General features: G+C 42.7%; 1 protein-coding gene across 1 annotated transcript; it reads right to left on the bottom strand.

Moving 5' to 3' along the window:
* Window positions 1–637: 637 nt before the first annotated feature.
* On the bottom strand, window positions 638–16,126 carry chrd (chordin). The gene is made up of 21 exons (XM_080889683.1): window positions 15,717–16,126; window positions 13,514–13,617; window positions 13,263–13,389; window positions 10,700–10,846; window positions 10,475–10,592; window positions 10,091–10,178; window positions 9,041–9,182; window positions 8,661–8,798; window positions 8,467–8,549; window positions 6,679–6,826; window positions 5,415–5,521; window positions 4,811–5,090; window positions 4,484–4,719; window positions 4,274–4,387; window positions 3,426–3,626; window positions 3,198–3,291; window positions 3,021–3,077; window positions 2,348–2,451; window positions 1,856–2,119; window positions 1,023–1,116; window positions 638–803 (listed from the first exon to the last, which is right to left on the bottom strand). The coding sequence occupies exons 1-21, from the start codon at window positions 15,859–15,861 to the stop codon at window positions 736–738; spliced, it is 2,859 nt and encodes a 952-aa protein (XP_080745809.1). The 5' UTR covers window positions 15,862–16,126; the 3' UTR covers window positions 638–735.
* Window positions 16,127–19,832: the final 3,706 nt, after the last annotated feature.

Genomic DNA, 19,832 nt, shown 5'->3' on the forward strand with positions numbered 1-19,832 from the left:
TTCATAAACAACAAAGACAACGGGCATCATGAGATCTGACTGAAATTCAAAACAGGAAGAAGAATAACCAGAGCAGAGCAGAGAAGCGCTGAGATCGACTGGAGGTGTTTCAGACCTCTTGCTGTCGAGCAGCACTGATCCGTACGTGAGCGACAGCGGGTGGAACCACAACAATGAAAGCAGCAGACTGTGGCAGAGAGTTTTCAAACCCTGCCAACTTCACTGTCTTGTACATCTTGTATTGCTTATTATTTATATTCTTTACAGGTAAAAAAAAGGAAACACTTGCACGCGCACACATTCACACTGATTTAAGCTGTGCTTCACAAAGAAGCTCTGTCAGTCAAATACAACTAGCTCTCTTAATATTACCAACATTTAAAAGTCCAGCTGGATTTCTGAACACTGAACAGCGTTATCTGTTTACACCATTTGTCCATTTTTTGTTGAGCTGCTTCCAAAAAAATTACAATTAAAAATCCAACACATGATCAAGGCACGAAAATGAAGGCAGCATATAAGTAAATGCTGGTGGGTCGTCTCCGCAGTTTACATTCCTTCACTTATTGAGTCTTTTATTCCATTTTACAGGCCCGCTGTGTCCACGTTGCCTCGTTACAATCCTGAAGCTGATACAGGGTGGGTGTCAGGGGAGGGGAGGGAGGGAGGAAGGAAGACCTCAGAGAGCAGCTCTGGCTTTTTGTCCATCTTGGACGAATAAGGGAGGCTCAGGGATCAGTGGTGTCTCCAGGTTTGTCTTTTGTCTGGAGCCTTCATCACCATGTCATCTTCTTCTTTGTCATCTATAGATAAAAGCAAAATGTGCTGAGCACCCACGAAACAGGAAGTTGTGCTTTTACACTAACACTGTGCAGAAACAGCTTCCAAGTACAACGTTACCCAGCGAGAAGCAAATTCTTTCAGTGCAGATGTTTACATGTAATTAATAGCTATTTACACTCATCACAGATGTTTTATTACATATAAAGCGACCTTTCAAAAGGTCAAGAGAGTGTGCTTACCGAGACATTCGGGGCAGCAGGAGCCCTCTGTGCGGGTGATGTTGGAGCAAGTCAGTAGTGGACATTGTTTCCTCTGACACTTGGTCACACCATGCTGTGGAGAAAAAGGAAGGATTTGTGAAAATAAGCAACATGTGGCAGTAAAGGTTGTTTGTTTCCTCTGATAACATTAGATATACCTGCTGTATTTTCTAGCTGTAAACTCAACACTGAATAAATGCATTAATTGGGTCTCCTTTTTGATAATTTTTTCAGATTATCTGGCTTTTCAGCTACTAAGCACTATTTTCACTACCCACTCTAGCTAACAGAGTTAACTAACTCCATAAGCTAGAATGAGTACGTAGGATACAAAGTTTTTATTAGAGATCTTAACCGAAACCAGCTGTTGCCCACTGGAGCTGGAAATGAGGATGTTGAAAATAGTGAGAGTTGACCAAACAGATTAACCAATACAGCGAGCTGAGAGGTACTTTAAATACTGAACAGCAAAACTGGGGGATGACTCAACACACGCACACACACACACACACACACACACACACACACACACACACACACACACACACACACACACACACACACACACACACACACACACACACACACACACACAGCACATTCACATTACTGGCTTCAGTTCCTTATCAGATCTTGTATTCGGTTATCTTGAATACATTTAGTCTGAACTCTCTGGAAACTATGATTCATTTCCTTAGTTATATAATGAAAATATCATCTATCATCCATTAAGTATCAGAAAAACCATTAATAATATAAAAGTAACATTTTGGTAAAGTAAGAGAATTTCCTCTTGTGTCATATTTACTTACATCACACCAGCAGTTGATGCACTTCATCTCCCCAAAGAGTGGCACCCAGGGATGCCAGCTGTCGCTGTTGTGGTAGTAGTTCTTGCCAAATTTGCAGTATCTGGGGCTGTCTGCTTGCATCATGTCACTGTGCTCCAGGGCTGCAGTGGTCCTCTCCTCCTGGGGGCACACCTTGCAGCAGTCGGTGGGGTGACGTCTCACTGGGTGACTGCAGGTCAGCATTGGACATGTCACCTTCTCACAGTGAACCTCTCCTGTAGATCCCTATGGATAAAACACAGCCAACAGCAGGAGGTCAGCAGCAATTTTTAACTTCAGCAGCTGACTTATTGCTTTTTCCACATAAATAGTTTGGACATATCCCAAGAAAGAACTGATGAGAAATGTATTAAGGCTTCACTTTCTTTGGACTCTAATACAAAACAAATGACCCATTAAGAGCCAGAAAGTAAAGCCAGCCAGATGTGAGGGGATTTATTGATATGTATTTACCTTGCAACTGCACACGGCACATTTAATGTAGCCAAAAGGAGGAACAAAGGGGTGCCATGTGGTCCCAGGGGCATGCATCTTCTGGTCTCCTTCGAAGTAACAACCTGACAGAGAGAAAGGGTTACTGAGGACAGTCAGTAAGAAAATCCCTGAAGGAAAAAAATGCAGCACCGAGACATGCAGAAATAAAGGCAAAATAAAAATGAAAGAAGACCTGTTACACGTTTTATTTTTTACATATGCTGTTATGGTAGTTTATCTTTTACACTCGTGTACGTACAAGAGCCTTTAAATGATCATTTTGGTCTGATTTTTGGTTTAGTAAGAGCAGATATCCTCAATATGATCTTAATGTGATCATCTCTGGCACATAGCTCTGGCAAAAACTGCAGAATCCCCACCCACCTGTTGCTCTAATCTCTTTTATGAGGGGCAGCCAATCAGAAAAAAAGCTGACTGAAAAAAAGAGGAGGAACAGAGCTAAAATGACTTTCACTCAGCAAATAATCTGAGGAGCTTTGTCAAGGCCCAGTATTCTTTCAACTCACGCAGAAGTACTAAAGTAAAGATTAAGAAAAAATTATAGGAGATGGAAACGAGCAAAAAAAAGGTCCCTTTTAAAGAATGAGAAAGAAAGAAGAGCTGAGTTATAGACAGAAGAAGTGGTCCCTACCTTCAGGATGTTCATCAACCCTCTCTGGAACTTTCACGTCTTTGAGCTCCTTCGTCTCTGTACAGGAAAAAGGAAATGGAGGAATTAGTTTGAAGCTTTATGATTGCTGTGGGAATAAAATAGATCCACAAAAAGCAGTATGAAACCTGATGCTGAACTAAAAACGGGCTAACTCACCATCACAGATGGGGCAGCATTTGCCCTCCGGTTTAATGGTTCTGGAGCAGGTCAACGCCGGGCAGATGACTGGATCACAGATCACTGTTCGCTTCTACAGAAAAAAGCCCACAAAGATTTGACACGGACGTGAATTTTACATGACCTGCTTTTTAAATGTTTTAACATTCTATTAAAATGATTCATTTAAACATCAAAAAAACATTTTTTTGTGTTTCTGGTGTTAACCTGGCAGATGCAGGAGAAACACTTGTCATAGTTGGGCGTCCAGCTGGAACCATGAGGGTAGTGCTGGTTCTCAAAGAAGCAGGTATGGGGGTCTTTTTTTAGCTCCTCGGGGTCCTTTGACAGAAAGTCTTCCAACTCCTCCTCCTCCTCCTCCTCTGCCTCGCTCCTGGTCCCAAACTCGCAGTTGTTTGGCACGTGGACCTGGTGAGAGGGAATGTGTGAGGAAAAGAAAGGAAGCGACAGATGGACATGGAGGCCATGAAAGAAAAAGAAGAAGGGGGAGGGGGAGAAATAACAAGAAAGATGGAAAAAAAAAGAAAACAGGAGAAAGCAAGGTTAGAGCAAGAGTGATGTTGGACACAGCTGACTAAAAACCGGTGTCAAGTCATCTATAGTTAATTGTTCTTAAATGGAGCATTTTTGTGCTCCTGAGCAGATGGCTGTTTATGTGTTGGACCTGTTTCCTATTAAAACAGCTGGATACTTCTGTTCCAAGTGTGTGAGAGAGATCACTCTTCTTAGTTCAACTGTTAAACAACATATTGTTCAACAACTACACCTGCAATGCTGCAGCTAGCTTTGCAAGCAGCTGTGGGCTATGGCTGTGAAAGTGTGTTGTTTTGTGTAGGCTAGTAGGCACTAAGTGGGCAATCACGCAACCTCACAAATACAAGGCTTCTTTAGATTGCTAAAAGAAGCTCCCGTTTGCACACATCCAAAATTACACTTCTGAATGTGAAAATCTTAGTGGTTCATCTTTTATATATGACCTGAGATTGAAGTGCCTGTTTTAAAAAAATCCAAAATAAAAACAAACCACAAATTGAGCACGCCAAAGTTGTACATACCTGTCCTCGTATTTCTCCTCTCGGGTTGAGCTTGGTGCTGACCTGGATGAAGGCTGTTCCCTGGTCCAGATGTTTCAGTAATTCAACACTGATGTCCTTTAACACTCCCTGAGCCTTGAGGAGACCAAAAGACAAAAACATTGAGTGGCCTTCTTTACTCCAAATACACTGATGTGCGTAAGGACACATTTATTGTGTACACTGATGTACCTTTGAGCCATAGAAGCCAGTGAGCAGCCTCATGTGGGTGCTATCATCTAGCTCTCCGATCTCAGCCAGTCCGTGGAGGCGGGCGTTCACCGTCAGGTCGTCAGTTTGGCTGAGGCCTGCAACAAGTATCTCATAATGCAGGTGGCAGTATTTGTCCACTGACACCCAGGCATGGCCAGAAGCACCTGTTCTTACTGGTGGGGACACAAAGTGGCCAGCTAGAGGGGTGGGCAACTCTGGAAGAAGAAGAAGGAAGCAGTTCAGAATATTTGCATGCATATTGGCATGGTTTTTTACATTAATTTCACAACCTTAATCAATGTATACCATGTCTAGGTGCCTCTAGGCCACTATAAGGGAGGGCCTTGATCTGCCCCCGCAGCTCCCCCTCCTGGCTGTGTGCTGTTGCGACATTGATGAAGAGCTCATTCTGCAGCAGCATGTGCATGTGTCGGGCCTCCAGGCGGCTCCAGCTTCCTATCGCCTGCCCCGTGGCCTTGCTGAACTCTGGCGTTAAATCGCACAGGATGGAGCGCTTGTTTCTCCTACGTGGCTTCAACTCGATGGTGAGGCTGACAACATCGCTGGTGAGCCCTGTGACCTGAACCTGAAGAAGAGGAGAGAGAAAGGTTGAAGTCTAATCACTGTCAGTGTTGCCTGTTTTATTCTAAGGGTGAGGGTTACTGCTGATCTCTCTGTTTTTATGCTTTCCATGTATACATGGAAACATACAGGGTGGGGAGGCCCCAGAACAGAGTCACACTAAACCAAATGGAAATAATAATCCTATTTTGACTAAAGTACCTTGACAGAAATGCAGCTGGACCTCTTGCAACACTCAAATAAAATTTGAGTCAAATCCAGTCAAAATATGTATTGCAAGACACATTTGTGAACAACAACAACCCTGCAAAAGTGAGCAGACTCATACCTGGTACTGCAGCGTTCCATTATCATGGAGGTTGAAGATAGCAGATCCCACACCTCCCGTCTTCCCTGGGATCAATGCATCACTGCTGGACATCACACTCTGAATAGCTGAGCCAGAGAAAGACAGATTCATATCAAAAGTCCACTTCAGAGCACATTCCTGCTCACACTACTTATCTAAAATCTGTCACATTCAAGTTTTCTGAGAATAAAAAATATTACAGCCACATACCCATGATTTTATCCATTTACTGAAAAAGAGTCATTGAGAGGGCAGATTAAATTGGACAACTAGTCAGGAGGCGTGTCTGCTTGTGTGGCACTCAGGCCAAATACATATATGTTAGCACACGTGCACACACACACACACATGCATACAATAACCCACCCAAGATTTAAGCTTCAAAATGAGGTAACCTTGGCTGAATGCAGAAGGCTTAAAAGAGTGGGCTGAGAGGACAGAAGGGAATGAGTAAGAGAGGAGAGTGCTGAGAAAAACGTCTGAAAATGACACAGACAGAAAGAAGCCAGTGAAGAGGAAAGATGCCAAAGAGGACAGCAGATGATGGGATAGAGAAATGAAGGGAGAGAGAGTGGGAATGAGAGTGGGAAAAAGTGAGAAGGAGGGGGGGATTGGGTTTGAATTCTTCAGACATAATATCAAGCTGTTAATCACAGGACTGGAACACTGGCAGGGAAACCCACGTCCTGCAGACTGTGACCTTGGCAGTGCAACTGTGTGAGTGACTATGTGAGTGTAAATATGTTACAAACCAGCATCTTCATACATATGTGTCTGTGTATTACAATAAATGTTTCACGCTAATGTGAAATGTCCAAATATGCATTGCACTGAAAGACTGTGTGCATGCTTTAACTGTTTCAGACGATTAAGCTGTCCACAACATTCCTCCAGCCATTCCCCGCGCGCACACGCACACACACACACACACACACACACACACACACACACACACACACACACACACACACACACACACACACACACACACACACACACATGCAAACAGTCTTGGTGGGCCACCAAGTCAAACAGAAGGTCTGTAAACATGGTTTTCCCCCAGCGATAAGACTTGAAAGAACCCAGACAGAAAAAAAGTATTTATAGAGGTGAATGACAAAAACAGTCCACAGATGGACGAGCAGCAAACCAACAAACATGTTCTCAGCAGCCTCATTGTCTGGTGCCTTAACACTGCTGGTGACATGTAGGCGAGGATGGACCGATTGCAGTAAATACTTACTATCACAAGATTTTCTGCCTGTGATGAAACCTGAGATTTGCCTGGGATCCTGACCCTCGGCGGCCACAGCGATCTCTAGCTGACCGCGAGATAACCAGAACAACTCACGACTCTTCAGATCTGTCAGCACCTCTGCAAAGTCCGGATCCTGCACACATTGAAAAGTACGAAAAGTTAAATGTGGATAAATATAAAACCATTTTCCTCTTAAAACAAATGCCTTTTCAAATGCTAGCAATAAAAATGTCACATTATGCCTTTTTGGATGTTGTTGACAGGATGTTGGTTCAACACTGGCATGTTACCAGAGTAATGAAACCTCAACTTATTTAAACCAGTTTCCAGCTAAAATAAAAAAAGTTTCTTCATTTTGGGACAATTAAAATGTGATCTGCAGCACAGAGAGCAAAAACAAAAGCCGAAAGACAGTGAAATTGGCTTAAGATAAAATAAATAGGGCAGTCAGAAAGGAATCACGAAGTCAGAACGCATCAAGGGCACAAATGGCTTTCTTACAGAAAGAACACAGATTTAAAATTGCCCCCACTCATACATGCACACTTAAAACTTGAGGCAAAAAATATGGCTTGAATTGCCTTAAAAAGTTTCATACTGAGAGAAATTAGATTTAATGCAGGCTGACCGGTCTCCAAGAAGACGTTGAAAAATGTTGGATTAATAGGACAGATGCACACGAGTGTTGGAGAAATGTTACTTTTATGACCTGTGGGGCCGCAGTTCAATATAAATACACATGTACCATAAATCCACACAGCGAGGGGCTAAAACAGAGTGGGAATGGCGGGGGGTGGGGGGGGTGAATGGACACAATTATGAGAGAGGAGGAAATGTGTTGTACAAATAAAGCCAATTATCTTCATCATCATTGCCCAGCTAGAAATAGTGTATGATATGTAATTCATAGTTAAAGTGTGTGTTTTGCGTGTATTTTTCATGGACAGTCTCTCAGAGAAAGAGAGGTGCATCGGCCCTTCACGCAATTCCTGGCAGAATTAAAAACAGGCCCGCCTTTCATCACTCCTCCTCCTCCTCCCTCCATCCATCTCAGCCCCGCAGACCACTAACCACTGACATGTGTGAGGAGTGTGTACGCAGTGCATCCTCTTTACCTCCCTCCTACCCTCCCCTCTTTTCGTCTCCCAGACGTCTCACATCTGTCTCATGCAAAACTACTTGCTAACTTTCTCCCCTCTAGTTTCCTCTCCATCCAGTTTTTTTTTTTAGTCTTGTCTTTTCTGTGATCAGAGCAGCGGCAGTGGCAACATAACTAGGATGTGGTGACAAAACCACATCCATCTCTGAGAGAAGGAGGCGTGGGATGTTCTGTGTCCTAAGTTTTTTAGTGAAAACAACACTGCTCCTCCCCCAGTCACCTTTTAACTTTTAGTCTGTCTCAGATATAAATACATCTATTTTACTTTACCCAAAGTGCCCACTTATTTTACTTGGTGATGGATTGAAGAACATCTATGGCTCTTTTTGAGTACAAAATATAATACCTGTCAACATTTTTCAAAATCTGGCATTTTATTCAGTTCTTTTTCATTTAATTTTCAGCATAATACCCAAATATTTTGTGAAACTGTGACATTAAACTAAAAATTTCCCCTCAATATGCACAGTAACTACCTGTCACTTACGGATGGATGCATTATTTAAAAATAACATTTTTAAATAATTTCCCAGAAGAAACATGAAGAAGAAGTGAGTCTTAAAAAGGAGTGTTGCGAGGTGTGAAATGGTGGCTACACCAAGCTGGGTACTCACATGAGACGTGATGTTGGCTCGGATCTCTCTCAGGATGTGCTGCCGGCACAACAGTTGGACTCGGATGGGCACCAAAATGGGGTCTGAGAAGAGACAGAGTTGTCTCAGTGTCACTCTTTTACATTCCTTGACTTTCATATTAATGCATCTACATTTATAGAAAGATTTCAAGTGAACTTTCTCCTTCCTCTCACCTCTATCTCTGTGTTGGATGAGGCCCTGCAGGATGAGGATGAAATGGAGGTTGTTCTCAGTGTCACTCAGCGTCAACATAGCAATGCCTCCCATGGCTGAATTCTCTTCCTCTGACGTCAGTATTGAACTGAATGTCTCTGTATGTAACACATGTGCACATTAGATCTGCATTCTCTTACAGGACTTGTAAACAAAGCCGGCACATTTTAGCTACATTAATCCACGCGAAGCCTTTTAAGATTACATGAAAATATACACGGCTCTGCTGCTTTGTAAATATTGGGCTTCTTGTGTACTGTGACACAAAGACAAAGGCGTACACATGTCTCAAAAAAAAATGAGCCATTAGAGAGCTACAGCATCCCACATGGATACACACCAGCAAACAGTGCTCTGTGTTTGATGATCCTTCCCTCCACTTCGTCTCGTTGGCCTGTGGACGTGGACATACTGATGTGCATCTGCTCAGACTGCAGCTGTCGCAGTAGAGGCTCAGCCACGTTCTTCCATACTCCACAGATCTACACACACAGAAGCAGGTAGGTGCTTAAAAGATGGAAATCATTTTATACTTCTTCAGGATAGCATGCATGTGGCAAAAACACATATCAGACACCACAGGCACATCTGTTGAATACATCCAACCATTGTATTCTCAATCCTGGGCTGCAAAGCTTCAACATAAAACCTCTCCCTGAGAGCAGAGGGAAGAAATGTGGCGTTGTGCCTGTGCCTCATAACTCAAGAGTTCAGGGGTAATCTCCATTTTAATTAGCGATGTTCTCTGTCCCCCTGCTAAGCAGTGATGTAACATGTGAAAAATCCTCTCTTTCCCCAAAGTTTTGCTTAAGCAAAACCCCCTTCCTTTTCTCATGCCAGAGTGTTTTCTCTAAGGTCCTCTGGCGCTTGACGCTGCCATTTATCTAAAAATAATAACAGGCCCAATTTCTGGGACCTGCATTTAGGGGGCTCCTGCCTCACTGAGCAGGCAGTTCAGGTCTGAAATGGAAAGTGGAGATGTGTGTGTTTTGATGGGAAATGATGCTTAGTGACAAGAGTCAGACCTCGAGGAGCATATGGACATGCATGCACATTTAATACTGTTACATCAACATATCAGTTTACTGATTTATCTGGATAATGCTAGCCTGCTATTAACCTTAAAAACCTGAACGGCCACGTGTTGATGCTAACCGCAATCAGGCTGACTCTGTCATGTTTAAGAATGGGCAATGGAACTGAGAAGGAGTGTCACCGCATGTGTATTTGGCTGTCAGCGAGTGTGTTTATTGTTTATTATTGCAGAGTGAGTTATGAGTGAAGAAGTGGCAGGGTGAGTGCTCATTACACCGGTGCTTAGTTTCCCTTTCTGTCCAGGAGCACTCACGCACATGTAACAGGATGTGAGGAGATGATTTTCTATTCTTACCATGTCGGAGTCTCCCTTGGGGACTCTGTACTCGAAAGCAGGGGTCCCATCTGAGTCCAGGAAGACAATCTTAGTGGGATGGCCCATTCTGGAAAGCCAGAGGGAAATGTAAGCGAAATGCAGGCAGAAAAGTTGACAAACTTTTAATTTATTGAAAATAAATCTTTTTTTTTCACCAATTCCAGTTTTATATTCTATTATACTGACTGCTACTCAAAAAACAAAGTTTGTTTTTACAAAAAATAAAAATATATTAACACAGGAGGTTTGTTTGGAATAAGCTGGAAAGGCGCTGGAATAGTTAGCAACAGGCACTGATATTAGCGTACCTGATCTTTAAAAAAAAGAACAGAACGACATCTGAAGAGAAGCAAAGAGTCTCACCTCTGGTATGTGATGGAAAAGGTCAGGCTGCTTCTGGTCAGAGTAAAGCGAGCTCTGGCAACTCCACTGGAGCTGGGCAGCCACGAGTCCTTCAGTCCTGTCAGCACTGCTACAAAGTCTGCACCACAACAGAATGTTTCATGAGCTGTAGTGTTTTATTCAGGCTCTGTGTCATGTGTGTTCAGGACAATTCTGTCTATTTGTAAGCAGGTGCTCCATATGTACCTGTGCGGCTCTCCCCAGGCCCCACGTCCTCAGAGCTCAGGTAGGATCTATCATTGTATGACTTGTGGAGTTCTTCCTCTCGCTCTTTGCTCTTTCGGGGGAAATATTCAAAGGAGTTCAGCACAGAGTCAATCTGTTTTTTACCACCTATAAAATAAAATAAAAACACTGAAAGTCACTAAAAGAATCTGTAAATTACTGTCAAATAGTGTATAAGCAAATAGACAGTTTCCCAAACTACTGTATTGAAATGTACACTGGCTATACACTGCAAATGTAAGTAATGACCTCGTGTAATTTCAATGATAATATAAGCATGTAAATTTGAAAAAAGTTTAAATGAAGAATGAAGGTAGAATTAAGTTATCTGTACTCTTTGCCTGCATTTATTTCATTTGTACTTTTTCTCACGGGAATAAGTTCAGTTAGGTTATGTTTAGTCTTCTTGTGGATGTGTAATGTGGTTTCCACTGTTTGTGTGGCTAAGAACACTCTAAAGGGTTAGCCAATAACACATGAATAGGACACATGCATGGGAAGAAAAATAAGATGTTTGTCTTTTAACACATAATATAAATCCTGTGTATAATAAGAGTGCAAAAGTTTAAAAAAAAGTTAAATCAAGTTTTTTTTTATTTGATATACTATAATTGGTATATTCTTTTGGAGGCAATGAGTCTGCATATTTTTAAGTAAAGTCAACGTGTCAAAATCCGACAGTGTGTGACTTATCCCACTTCAGTAAATACAAAAGTAAGAAAATGATGTAAATAAACATGTGGTGTAACTCAACTAAATACGAATAAGAAACATTAACTTAAGGTGTTTATTTTGACTTGTGAAATACTTCAGGATGATAAGTCATATGAACTGCACACAGCACGCCAGAGTAAAAGAGCTCTTATTTGAGCCACAAGTTCTTGCATAAGTGAAGCCAAGTCATCAAACTCTGGAAAAAACCCCAACTGCTATTAACTACTTTTATGGTACTGAGATTTCTTTCAGCACCTGCCTTTGAAACAGTGTCAGTACCTGGCAAGATAAACAGCATAAAGACAAACATTTGAAAACACATTGTGCCAAAGTCTGGTTCACACATGACAATAAAACACTGGCTGCTGTGTTTTAAGAATGGATGGAGTGCGAAGCATGTGGATAAAGGGATCGGACAGTGACAAATCTAGGCTGATCATGGCAGGTAGAAATTCCAGAAGAATGAGCAGAGACGGGAGGAAACAAATGAGGCAGAAGACGTCAGACGCCACTTATTTCTTGTTTCTCAGCACGAGGTTGTCTCTTGCAGCAGAGGAGTTTAAGGAGAATTGGGAGCGACACTGGCATGCGATCCTAACAATGACCTGCTGTTTCACACAAACTCTCCTGATGCTATGTGTGGCCTTCGCTGCTTTGCACACACACACACAGACAAAAAGTGACACATAAAGCCCTGCTCATTCAGCCAAATACAGCCTCTCTGATATGTTCTTTGAGAAAGCAATCCACACACTGCCTCTTACTCACTCAAACGCTATTTCACCAAGGCTTTTTTTCCCTGAGGAACTCAACTGGACTGTCTGCTGTGTGATTCACACACACACACACACACACACACACACACACACACACACACACACACACACACACACACACACACACACACACACACACACACACACACACACACACACACACACACCACCTAAAACTCATCTCCAATCTCATAATTCCACTGCTCTACTGGGCACGCTGAAGCCCTTCTGGGCAGCATCACTCTCACTTCTCCCCAGTTGGTAATACTACATGCTCAGGTGCTCACACACACACTTATACACCCACCATTTTCCAACACTTACATAAATATACCAGGTGCAAGGTTGCCAAAGCTAAGACAAACACACTCAACCTTTTCCTTAAAGCTTGACCACAACAGACACGCACACACATATATAAACACACAGTGTCTCCACAGTGTTTTACCTTTACTTTCCATTCCATTACCACACATGCCATGGAGAAAAACACCCATGGAGAATAACACTGCAGCATGAAGGCCCACCCTTTGTGTGTGTGCGTGCGTGTGTGACCATGTGTAAAGCAGCTCTGACTCCCTAATAGGGTGAGACTGTGTGCGCAGCAGTGTGCAGACAAGGTAAGTGACTATGTGAGAATGAGGCTAAATAGGTGGGTGGTGCTTTCAGCTGAGACTGGTTGGAGAAATGGAAAATCAATTGACTCGCTCATTGTATTCAGCAGCTGTTCTGACGGCGAACAAGCTTACCCAAGGAGGGAAGAAAAACAACAACAACCAAGGAAAAGTTATAGAGAGGAAGAAGAAAAAGAAAGAAATAGAAGTTGAACGGAATAAACAAAAAGAAAGTTGAAAAAATTGCTCTTGTGACAAAAGGGGGGAAACAACTGCTCTCTCCACATACAGTTTGTTTACTGAATTAAGAATGTTCATGCTTGTTTATTCAGCTGCCTGTTTTTCGTGTGTTTAGGACTACTAGAATGGCTTGACATCTACAAAAGCTGAGAGCAGCATTTGAGCTGAGAGGATGATTACCTTGAAGACAGGTTTTGCAGCAGTGACCCGCCAGCTGGACGGGATTGTCGCAGTCCAGGGCCGGACAGTCCTGTTTTATGTTTTTGCAGTTTACCTTTCCCGACACCTTACCACGGCGACTCTTTTGCTGCCAGAGAAAAATAAAAACAAACACACACACATTAGTCAGCTCACCTGGAGTTACAGCTTACTGCAGGGGAAAAAAGTCAAACACAACATGTGGAGTGAGATCACACTAAGCCAAAACTTACAGGTTCACAGTGGCACTGGACACAGTGCATGATGCCAAAGGGCTCCCCCAGGTCTGGGTGCCACTTGTCCTCCAAGGAATAAAAGCGACCTCCAAATGAGCATCCTGCAATGCAAACGGTGTTGATTACACACAGCAAAAATTAGGCGATTACAACCTCATTTCTTTGGCTCTTTCCAAAATAAAGAACTTGATTAGAAAAGCAAAACGATATGCTTAAAAAATGTTTTTCTTTTTGAGATATGCCAAAATTAATTAGGGAACACAACAACAACAAAAAAACTTAAAAAAAAATACATTTTAAAAGATAAGCTGGACTTTCTGATATTTAGAGTTTTCCTACTATGTTCTGTTATAAGTGGTGGAACCTCATATTAAACATGGGCAATGTTTTCAAGGCCGAGCATAAGGCAAATAAGGATTATATTGAACGGAATATCATGCAAAGCTATTCTAGTAAGTTCTAGTAATAAAAAATTAAAACATTTAAAAATAAAAAACACACAACTTAAAAAATAAGGATAATACTCCACTTTAATAGCAAGAAAAAGACTAACTCATTTTTATGACAAACCACAGATACCAGACCACGAGTGCCATTTGCATACTTAAAAACAAATAAATCCCACACATGAGCTCACTGCCCAGACTTGCTGGAAGCTACCAAAACTCCCTGGATGCCTCAAATTTTGGAACTTGAGCTTTGCATCCTGTCTGACCTAAATGATCCAGAGAGAAGTTCCACTCAAACTTTTATCAGAGATTCCCAGATTCCCCAGAAACACACACACGTCTTAATTAATTCAGTGGGCATATTATAAAGATTATACAGTATACTGAACTTCTAGTGAAAAGGATTTTTACAGTACATGATGAGTTCAGTCTACTTTGAAATGAAAGTGAACAATGGGCTGCAACTCTTCCCATATTTTGCCCAAAGTGGATGCGAAGGAACTCCAACACTCTTGCAGAACATGTGAGCCTTTCACTTTAAACCCAGTGTGCTGGAGCAGAGCTACGGCTATAAAATACACATCCATGTCCTAATATGTAGGGACGGGGCTGTATATTGATGTTACAGGGGATAAAAATAGCTTTCAGTGTTGTTATTACTAGGCTGCACTCATAATTAAGTGTTTGTCACGCCGAGTTACCGCAGGAGTATTATAATTATTTTTGGTTAGGGTGACTGCATGTGGTGTGTGCACGCACAAACTTGATGTTACCCTGGCCAGCTTCACTCGAGCTGATGGCTCTCCCCCGCTCACGGCTACCAAGCTGGTTCGCATTATTCTTTCATTAAAGTTACTGCACACTTTAAACAGTCCAGTCGAGTTAAAGGGAGAGCCAAACAGAGAGCCTCGCCACTCCGCGCTGCGCTCAAATAGAGGAGGAGGCTCCGAGGAGCCAGCGGTTGTAATGGAAAGTCGATTGATTTGAGTTTCCAACATGAAATTACACGTTATAACGGGGTGGTTAACGTGGAGTTCCCGCTGCTCTGTGCTCCAGAGTAGTTACCTTATAAAAACCGCGGCGAGCTTATGTACGAAGGGGCTTTCACATATGAATCAAAAGACATCGACTGCGGTTATGACTCACATGTTTGCCGCTGGTTTACACATGAAGCAACCTGGAACCGGGAGAGGAAACTAGAAAAAAACGACTGTGTACTACTGCAGCGGAAAAAGCTAACTTTTAAATGTCGAGATTTAACGGTCTTTAAATGTTAGCTAGCTCCGCTATCGGCGCTGCTGTCGCGTGCACAGCTAGAGGGGTGAACTGGGGTCATAACCCCACACCCACGAAACAACTCACGGAAAAATAGACATTTTAACAGTAAGTAATTTTATATCAAATTATGCACATTTTTTAAATACATTCTTCATATAAAAAAAGAAATAATTAATAACAAAAGTTTTAAAACAAACAAAACTTTTAAATTGTTAATTAGCTGCTGCTCAGTGCTGCCCCCTGGGTCACAAACTGTTTACACAGCAGGGGTTATCTGATTTGGAAGCCTGAAACTGATGCTAACAAATGCAGCTTAGGTAGCCAACTTCTTCAGAGGCTTTCAAAGCGTGCGGCCATTTTTATAGCTATTGCTGGTATAAAAAAAAAAAACCGAGTATACTCCAGCTGCCAGCTCAATTCTGCAACACCGCTTTTCTTACGTGGCTTTTCTTACGTTTCCAAAAACAACATACCTGATGTTCCTTTGAAGGGCAGCGGTTCTCTCTCGGGCTGGATGGGCAGAGAGGGAGACTTGAGCCGTGAGGCCGCTCCTCCGTGCAGCCACCACGCGCAGCTCAGCGCGCAAAGCAAGGAGTGGAGTGCGCAGGGAAGCAGCATCACAAACCTCCGCAAAGGACTCCCTTCAAAAACTTCCGAGAAACCGGCTCCTTTAAACCGGGAATTACAGTAATGAGAGGGAATAAAACGTTTCCTCCTTATAACAAAACGTCCTTTGTCGTTAGATGTGAACGTCCGCTGTTGAGAATCATCCGAGTTTCGGCCAGACAAAAAGTTTTCCGTGAGCAGGGCAGTACTTGCACCGTCTTTCCTCGGTACCAGCGGTCTCTTCGCAGCCTTGTCTCGTTTGATTTTATAGGCTGCTTCCCTGACAGCTCCAAACAGCCGGGAGGAGGAGGAAGGGGGAAGATGAAGGGTGGGCCGGGTGATGGGTGAGGGGGTGGATGATGGACAGGGCAATCGACACCCCTATCAACTCAATACGCTGTCGAAACGACTGGGCAGTTACAGCAGTGTGTTTCAACACACATATCTGAGACGAGGTGACGGCATAAATATCTTTCCTGTCATTGAATTAGCTTGGTAAATATTTTTTTTCTGGTTGTTGTTAAAATAAAATAGCTTCTCTGTAACACCCCCCTCCTATTTTTTTCATGTTGCATGTTTGATGTTGAGGTTATAAAGGACCGTGGGTGCTTTTAATAAAGTTTAATACGCTGCTGCTTCGATATTAAATGTGCCAGGTATAATTGTTTTTTGTGTGCCAATCCCGTGCGTGGGAGTTATGCTGCTCTCTTGATTTAGTTCTTGTGTAATTGAATCAGTATTGGTGTTATTTAGCGGTGATTACCTATTTATCTGTCCGTTTCCCCAACTTTAATCATTTGGCCTTTGCGCACATTAAAGCGCTGTGCCGTAAGATAAAGTCTAATCTGCTCACCGCGATGAGCGGCACGCTTTCAGCCATCTGACGCCCACGGACATGAGCCACGAGCTCTGGGGAGAAAGTGGGAATCTCCAGCTCATGTACAGTAAGGAATGTGTAAGTGTCCGCTGTTTTCTGTTCCCTTATTTTTTCAAGTGCGTTTGGCGCTGAGACCTAAGTGACTTAACAGAAACAAATGAAAATAGTTGGAATACCTCATGGCAAATTTCTCCTGGCCCTTCTGCAGACCTCTGTGTCCCTCTCCCGCGCAGTTTCCCTTTGGCTTGTCTCGAAGCCATGCCTGCTTGAACGATTCCACTTAAAATCACATGTATTTTAAAATAAAATGTATTCATTTGTGGATGTGTTGGGGGCTATTTAACATAAAGTCTTTAAAAAATTCACCACGTCAACAACAAGTGAATTTTATTAGGGACTATTTAGCCCTGGGAAATATCTCCATCAAACACAAGTAGCGGTTTACAGTCCAGTTCCTCACTGTGGTCCCTACAGAGGGGAGCCCAAAACAAACTGGTCAGGTTTACATTACAATAGTGCTGCTTTGGTTTATACCACAGGGTTCAGGAAAGGTCAGGCTTTGTCAGAAGCTTTCTGTGTTCACAGTTCACCTGGTAGTTTGTGTCTCATTTTGCTCTTCTTTCCTATCAAATCCACACACCCCACTGATGCACAGCAGCATTGTGCACTCCGCTGTATATTATGTACCCCCTCCTATACCAGAAATCGACTGCAAGGGCCATTAATATTACCTCCATATTAAATCGTTGCGCAAAATGTGCTAAATCTGTATGGCTTCGCTGGTAGATGTGTTTTCGCCTCTACGCACCATTTCAAACTCCTCCGTGGATTACTTTGTCCACACATAGGCTAGAAAATGCATTAATATTGATAGCTCCATTAAACCGTTACATTAAAAAAAGCGCCAGTTTCATTCATTCCGTGCCAAAGGCGCAGGCAAGGTGTTATTTTTTTATACATGTGTCACATTACATGGCCTTTAGGACCCACTTCCACCCGAGTGTGAGGATTTACGCGGCTCCCCCCATCGCAACTGCCCAACCCTCTTTCACCTCAGCAATGGGACTCAATGATGGGCTATTTGCTCTTCATGATAGGGTGATAAGCGACTCTTTTCTTCTGCGCTGCAAAGTGATTAATTAAGCAGACGGGATAGCAAATCGTCTATATAAAAAACCCCGCAGTGTACAGCCCCCCATACTGACAGCGGGTTTTTGTGTATTGGAGGTGTCCTGCGCTTAAAATCAGTCTGGCACCTCTGTTTCATAGTACTTATAACACGACATTTCTCTGGGGTCTCACCGTCATTCTTTTCGACCATCAACCAAAAGATCACAAATACACATTTAAGTTTCAAGGTGTCCGCTCTGCTCTGAGCGGAACTTTTATTTTGATGGTTTGTAAGGCTGGCAGGGGGAACGCTGATCGAATAGTTTAATCCTTCGGTGAGTTAAATCAGTCCTCACCTGCAGTATTTTATTTTATTTTTATCAGGGGAAAATCGTCATATTTCCTAACTAAAATCGGACTTTTAGGTTCAGAAATAAAAGCAAATGATCAATAAAGTCATAATTCGTGTATGTTTGATCAAGAGACACATTTAGAAAAAATAAACCTGAGCATGTTTATAATGACGTATTTATGACCTGTTGCTGATAACTCGCAAAGATTCGATCGCATTGTAAATCTTTTTTTAACGAGTGTATCTTGGCCTCAGATCCTTGGATTCCCCTCCACCGCAGAATTTATAGGGTCGTGTAATGGTCATTATTCGGTATTAATTACAGATTGTTTCCTGGATAAAAACAATGGTCTTGGATTGATCACTGTTCCTCATTAATCTTTAAGGCTGGAGATGAGCGGACTGGAAAGGAGAGGCTCAAAAGTCTTAAATCATCTCTAATTTGCCACGAAAGGTTACAGCCCAATAAAAATCGATTAACCGTGGATATGGATGCTGGCAGCTCTGTGCGGTTCTGATATAATTAAAAGCAGACATGGTGCTCTCTCTCTCTCTCTCTCTCTCTCTCTCTCTCTCTCTCTCTCTCTCTCTCTCTCTCTCTCTCTCTCTCTCTCTTATTAAGATTCCCGCTCCGCTGTACGGGGAGCTTTCTCAGAAGAGTGCGTAATAACCTGGTATGAAACACTGCTGGCACGGAACGGCCGTGGATGTTTTTTACGTGACACCATTACAAGGGCATTATTAAAAGTTCTCAGCGATCCTGCTGCGCGCGCCTGGGTTTGCGAGGGAGGGGGTGGTCAAGGGTGGGTATCGGCTGTCAGTCACGCATAATAAAGGTTTACCCATGAATACGCTCATGGATACTCTCCTCTGTAACGGAGAGCAAATCGCTGTGTATTTGCTCTTTTTTTCACGCCAGACGACCACAGCTTCATCCTACCCCCACCTCCACATCCAGACTCAGAGCGCTCACTCAAGGGGGGGGGGGGGCATCCTGTTTGCTGCTCGGAGTGACCGAAGGTGTGAATATCAGTCAGCCCTGGATGCCCCGCTCATGCACCTCCCTTTCAGTCACCACCTGTTCCCAGACTCGATGTGCCTCCACGCGCTCACATTGAGAAGTGTCGGTTTCGGAATTATTCTGTTTAGAGTCTTACACTCTGCGTGACCTTCCCTTTTTTGCCGCCATGCATCTCAAGACCCAAATTATTTCTGACTCATGTTTAGATACACGGCCCCTGTTGTAATTACGCGTTTCCCTTTTGGAATCCAGCGTCGTTTTAGGTTTCTATCAAGGGCGGACATCTGAAGAAGAGGTAGCTTACTTCGAGGTGCTGGAAACCGCCATCAACGTCATCAATAAAAAGATTTTTTTTAAATCTATCTATCTATCTATCTATCTATCTATCTATCTATCTATCTATCTATCTATCTATCTATCTATCTATCTATCTATCTATCTATCTATCTATCTATCTATCTATCTATCTATCTATCTATCTATCTATCTATCTATCTATCTATCTATCTATCGTGTTTTTAAAAATGTGCTCTGAATATGGTAAATTAAGACGCACACCATGTTTTCGCCCCTGCCAGTGTTATGCTGATGCTGATAATAATAAGAGGCTGTAGAGCTAATTG

The sequence above is a fragment of the Rhamphochromis sp. 'chilingali' genome, assembly GCF_963969265.1.
Source record: "Rhamphochromis sp. 'chilingali' genome assembly, chromosome: 8".
NCBI lineage: Eukaryota > Metazoa > Chordata > Actinopteri > Cichliformes > Cichlidae > Rhamphochromis > Rhamphochromis sp. 'chilingali'.

Excerpts from the sequence above, each read along its gene's own strand:
- chrd (XM_080889683.1), bottom strand. The coding sequence starts at position 15,861 with ATGCTGCTTCCCTGCGCACTCCACTCCTTGCTTTGCGCGCTGAGCTGC. Across the intron at positions 13,390-13,513 it reads TCCAGTGCCACTGTGAACCT|CAAAAGAGTCGCCGTGGTAA; the intron begins GTAAGTTTTGGC and ends TTTCTCTGGCAG. Across the intron at positions 5,522-6,678 it reads AGGCAGAAAATCTTGTGATA|CTATTCAGAGTGTGATGTCC; the intron begins GTAAGTATTTAC and ends TCTCTGGCTCAG.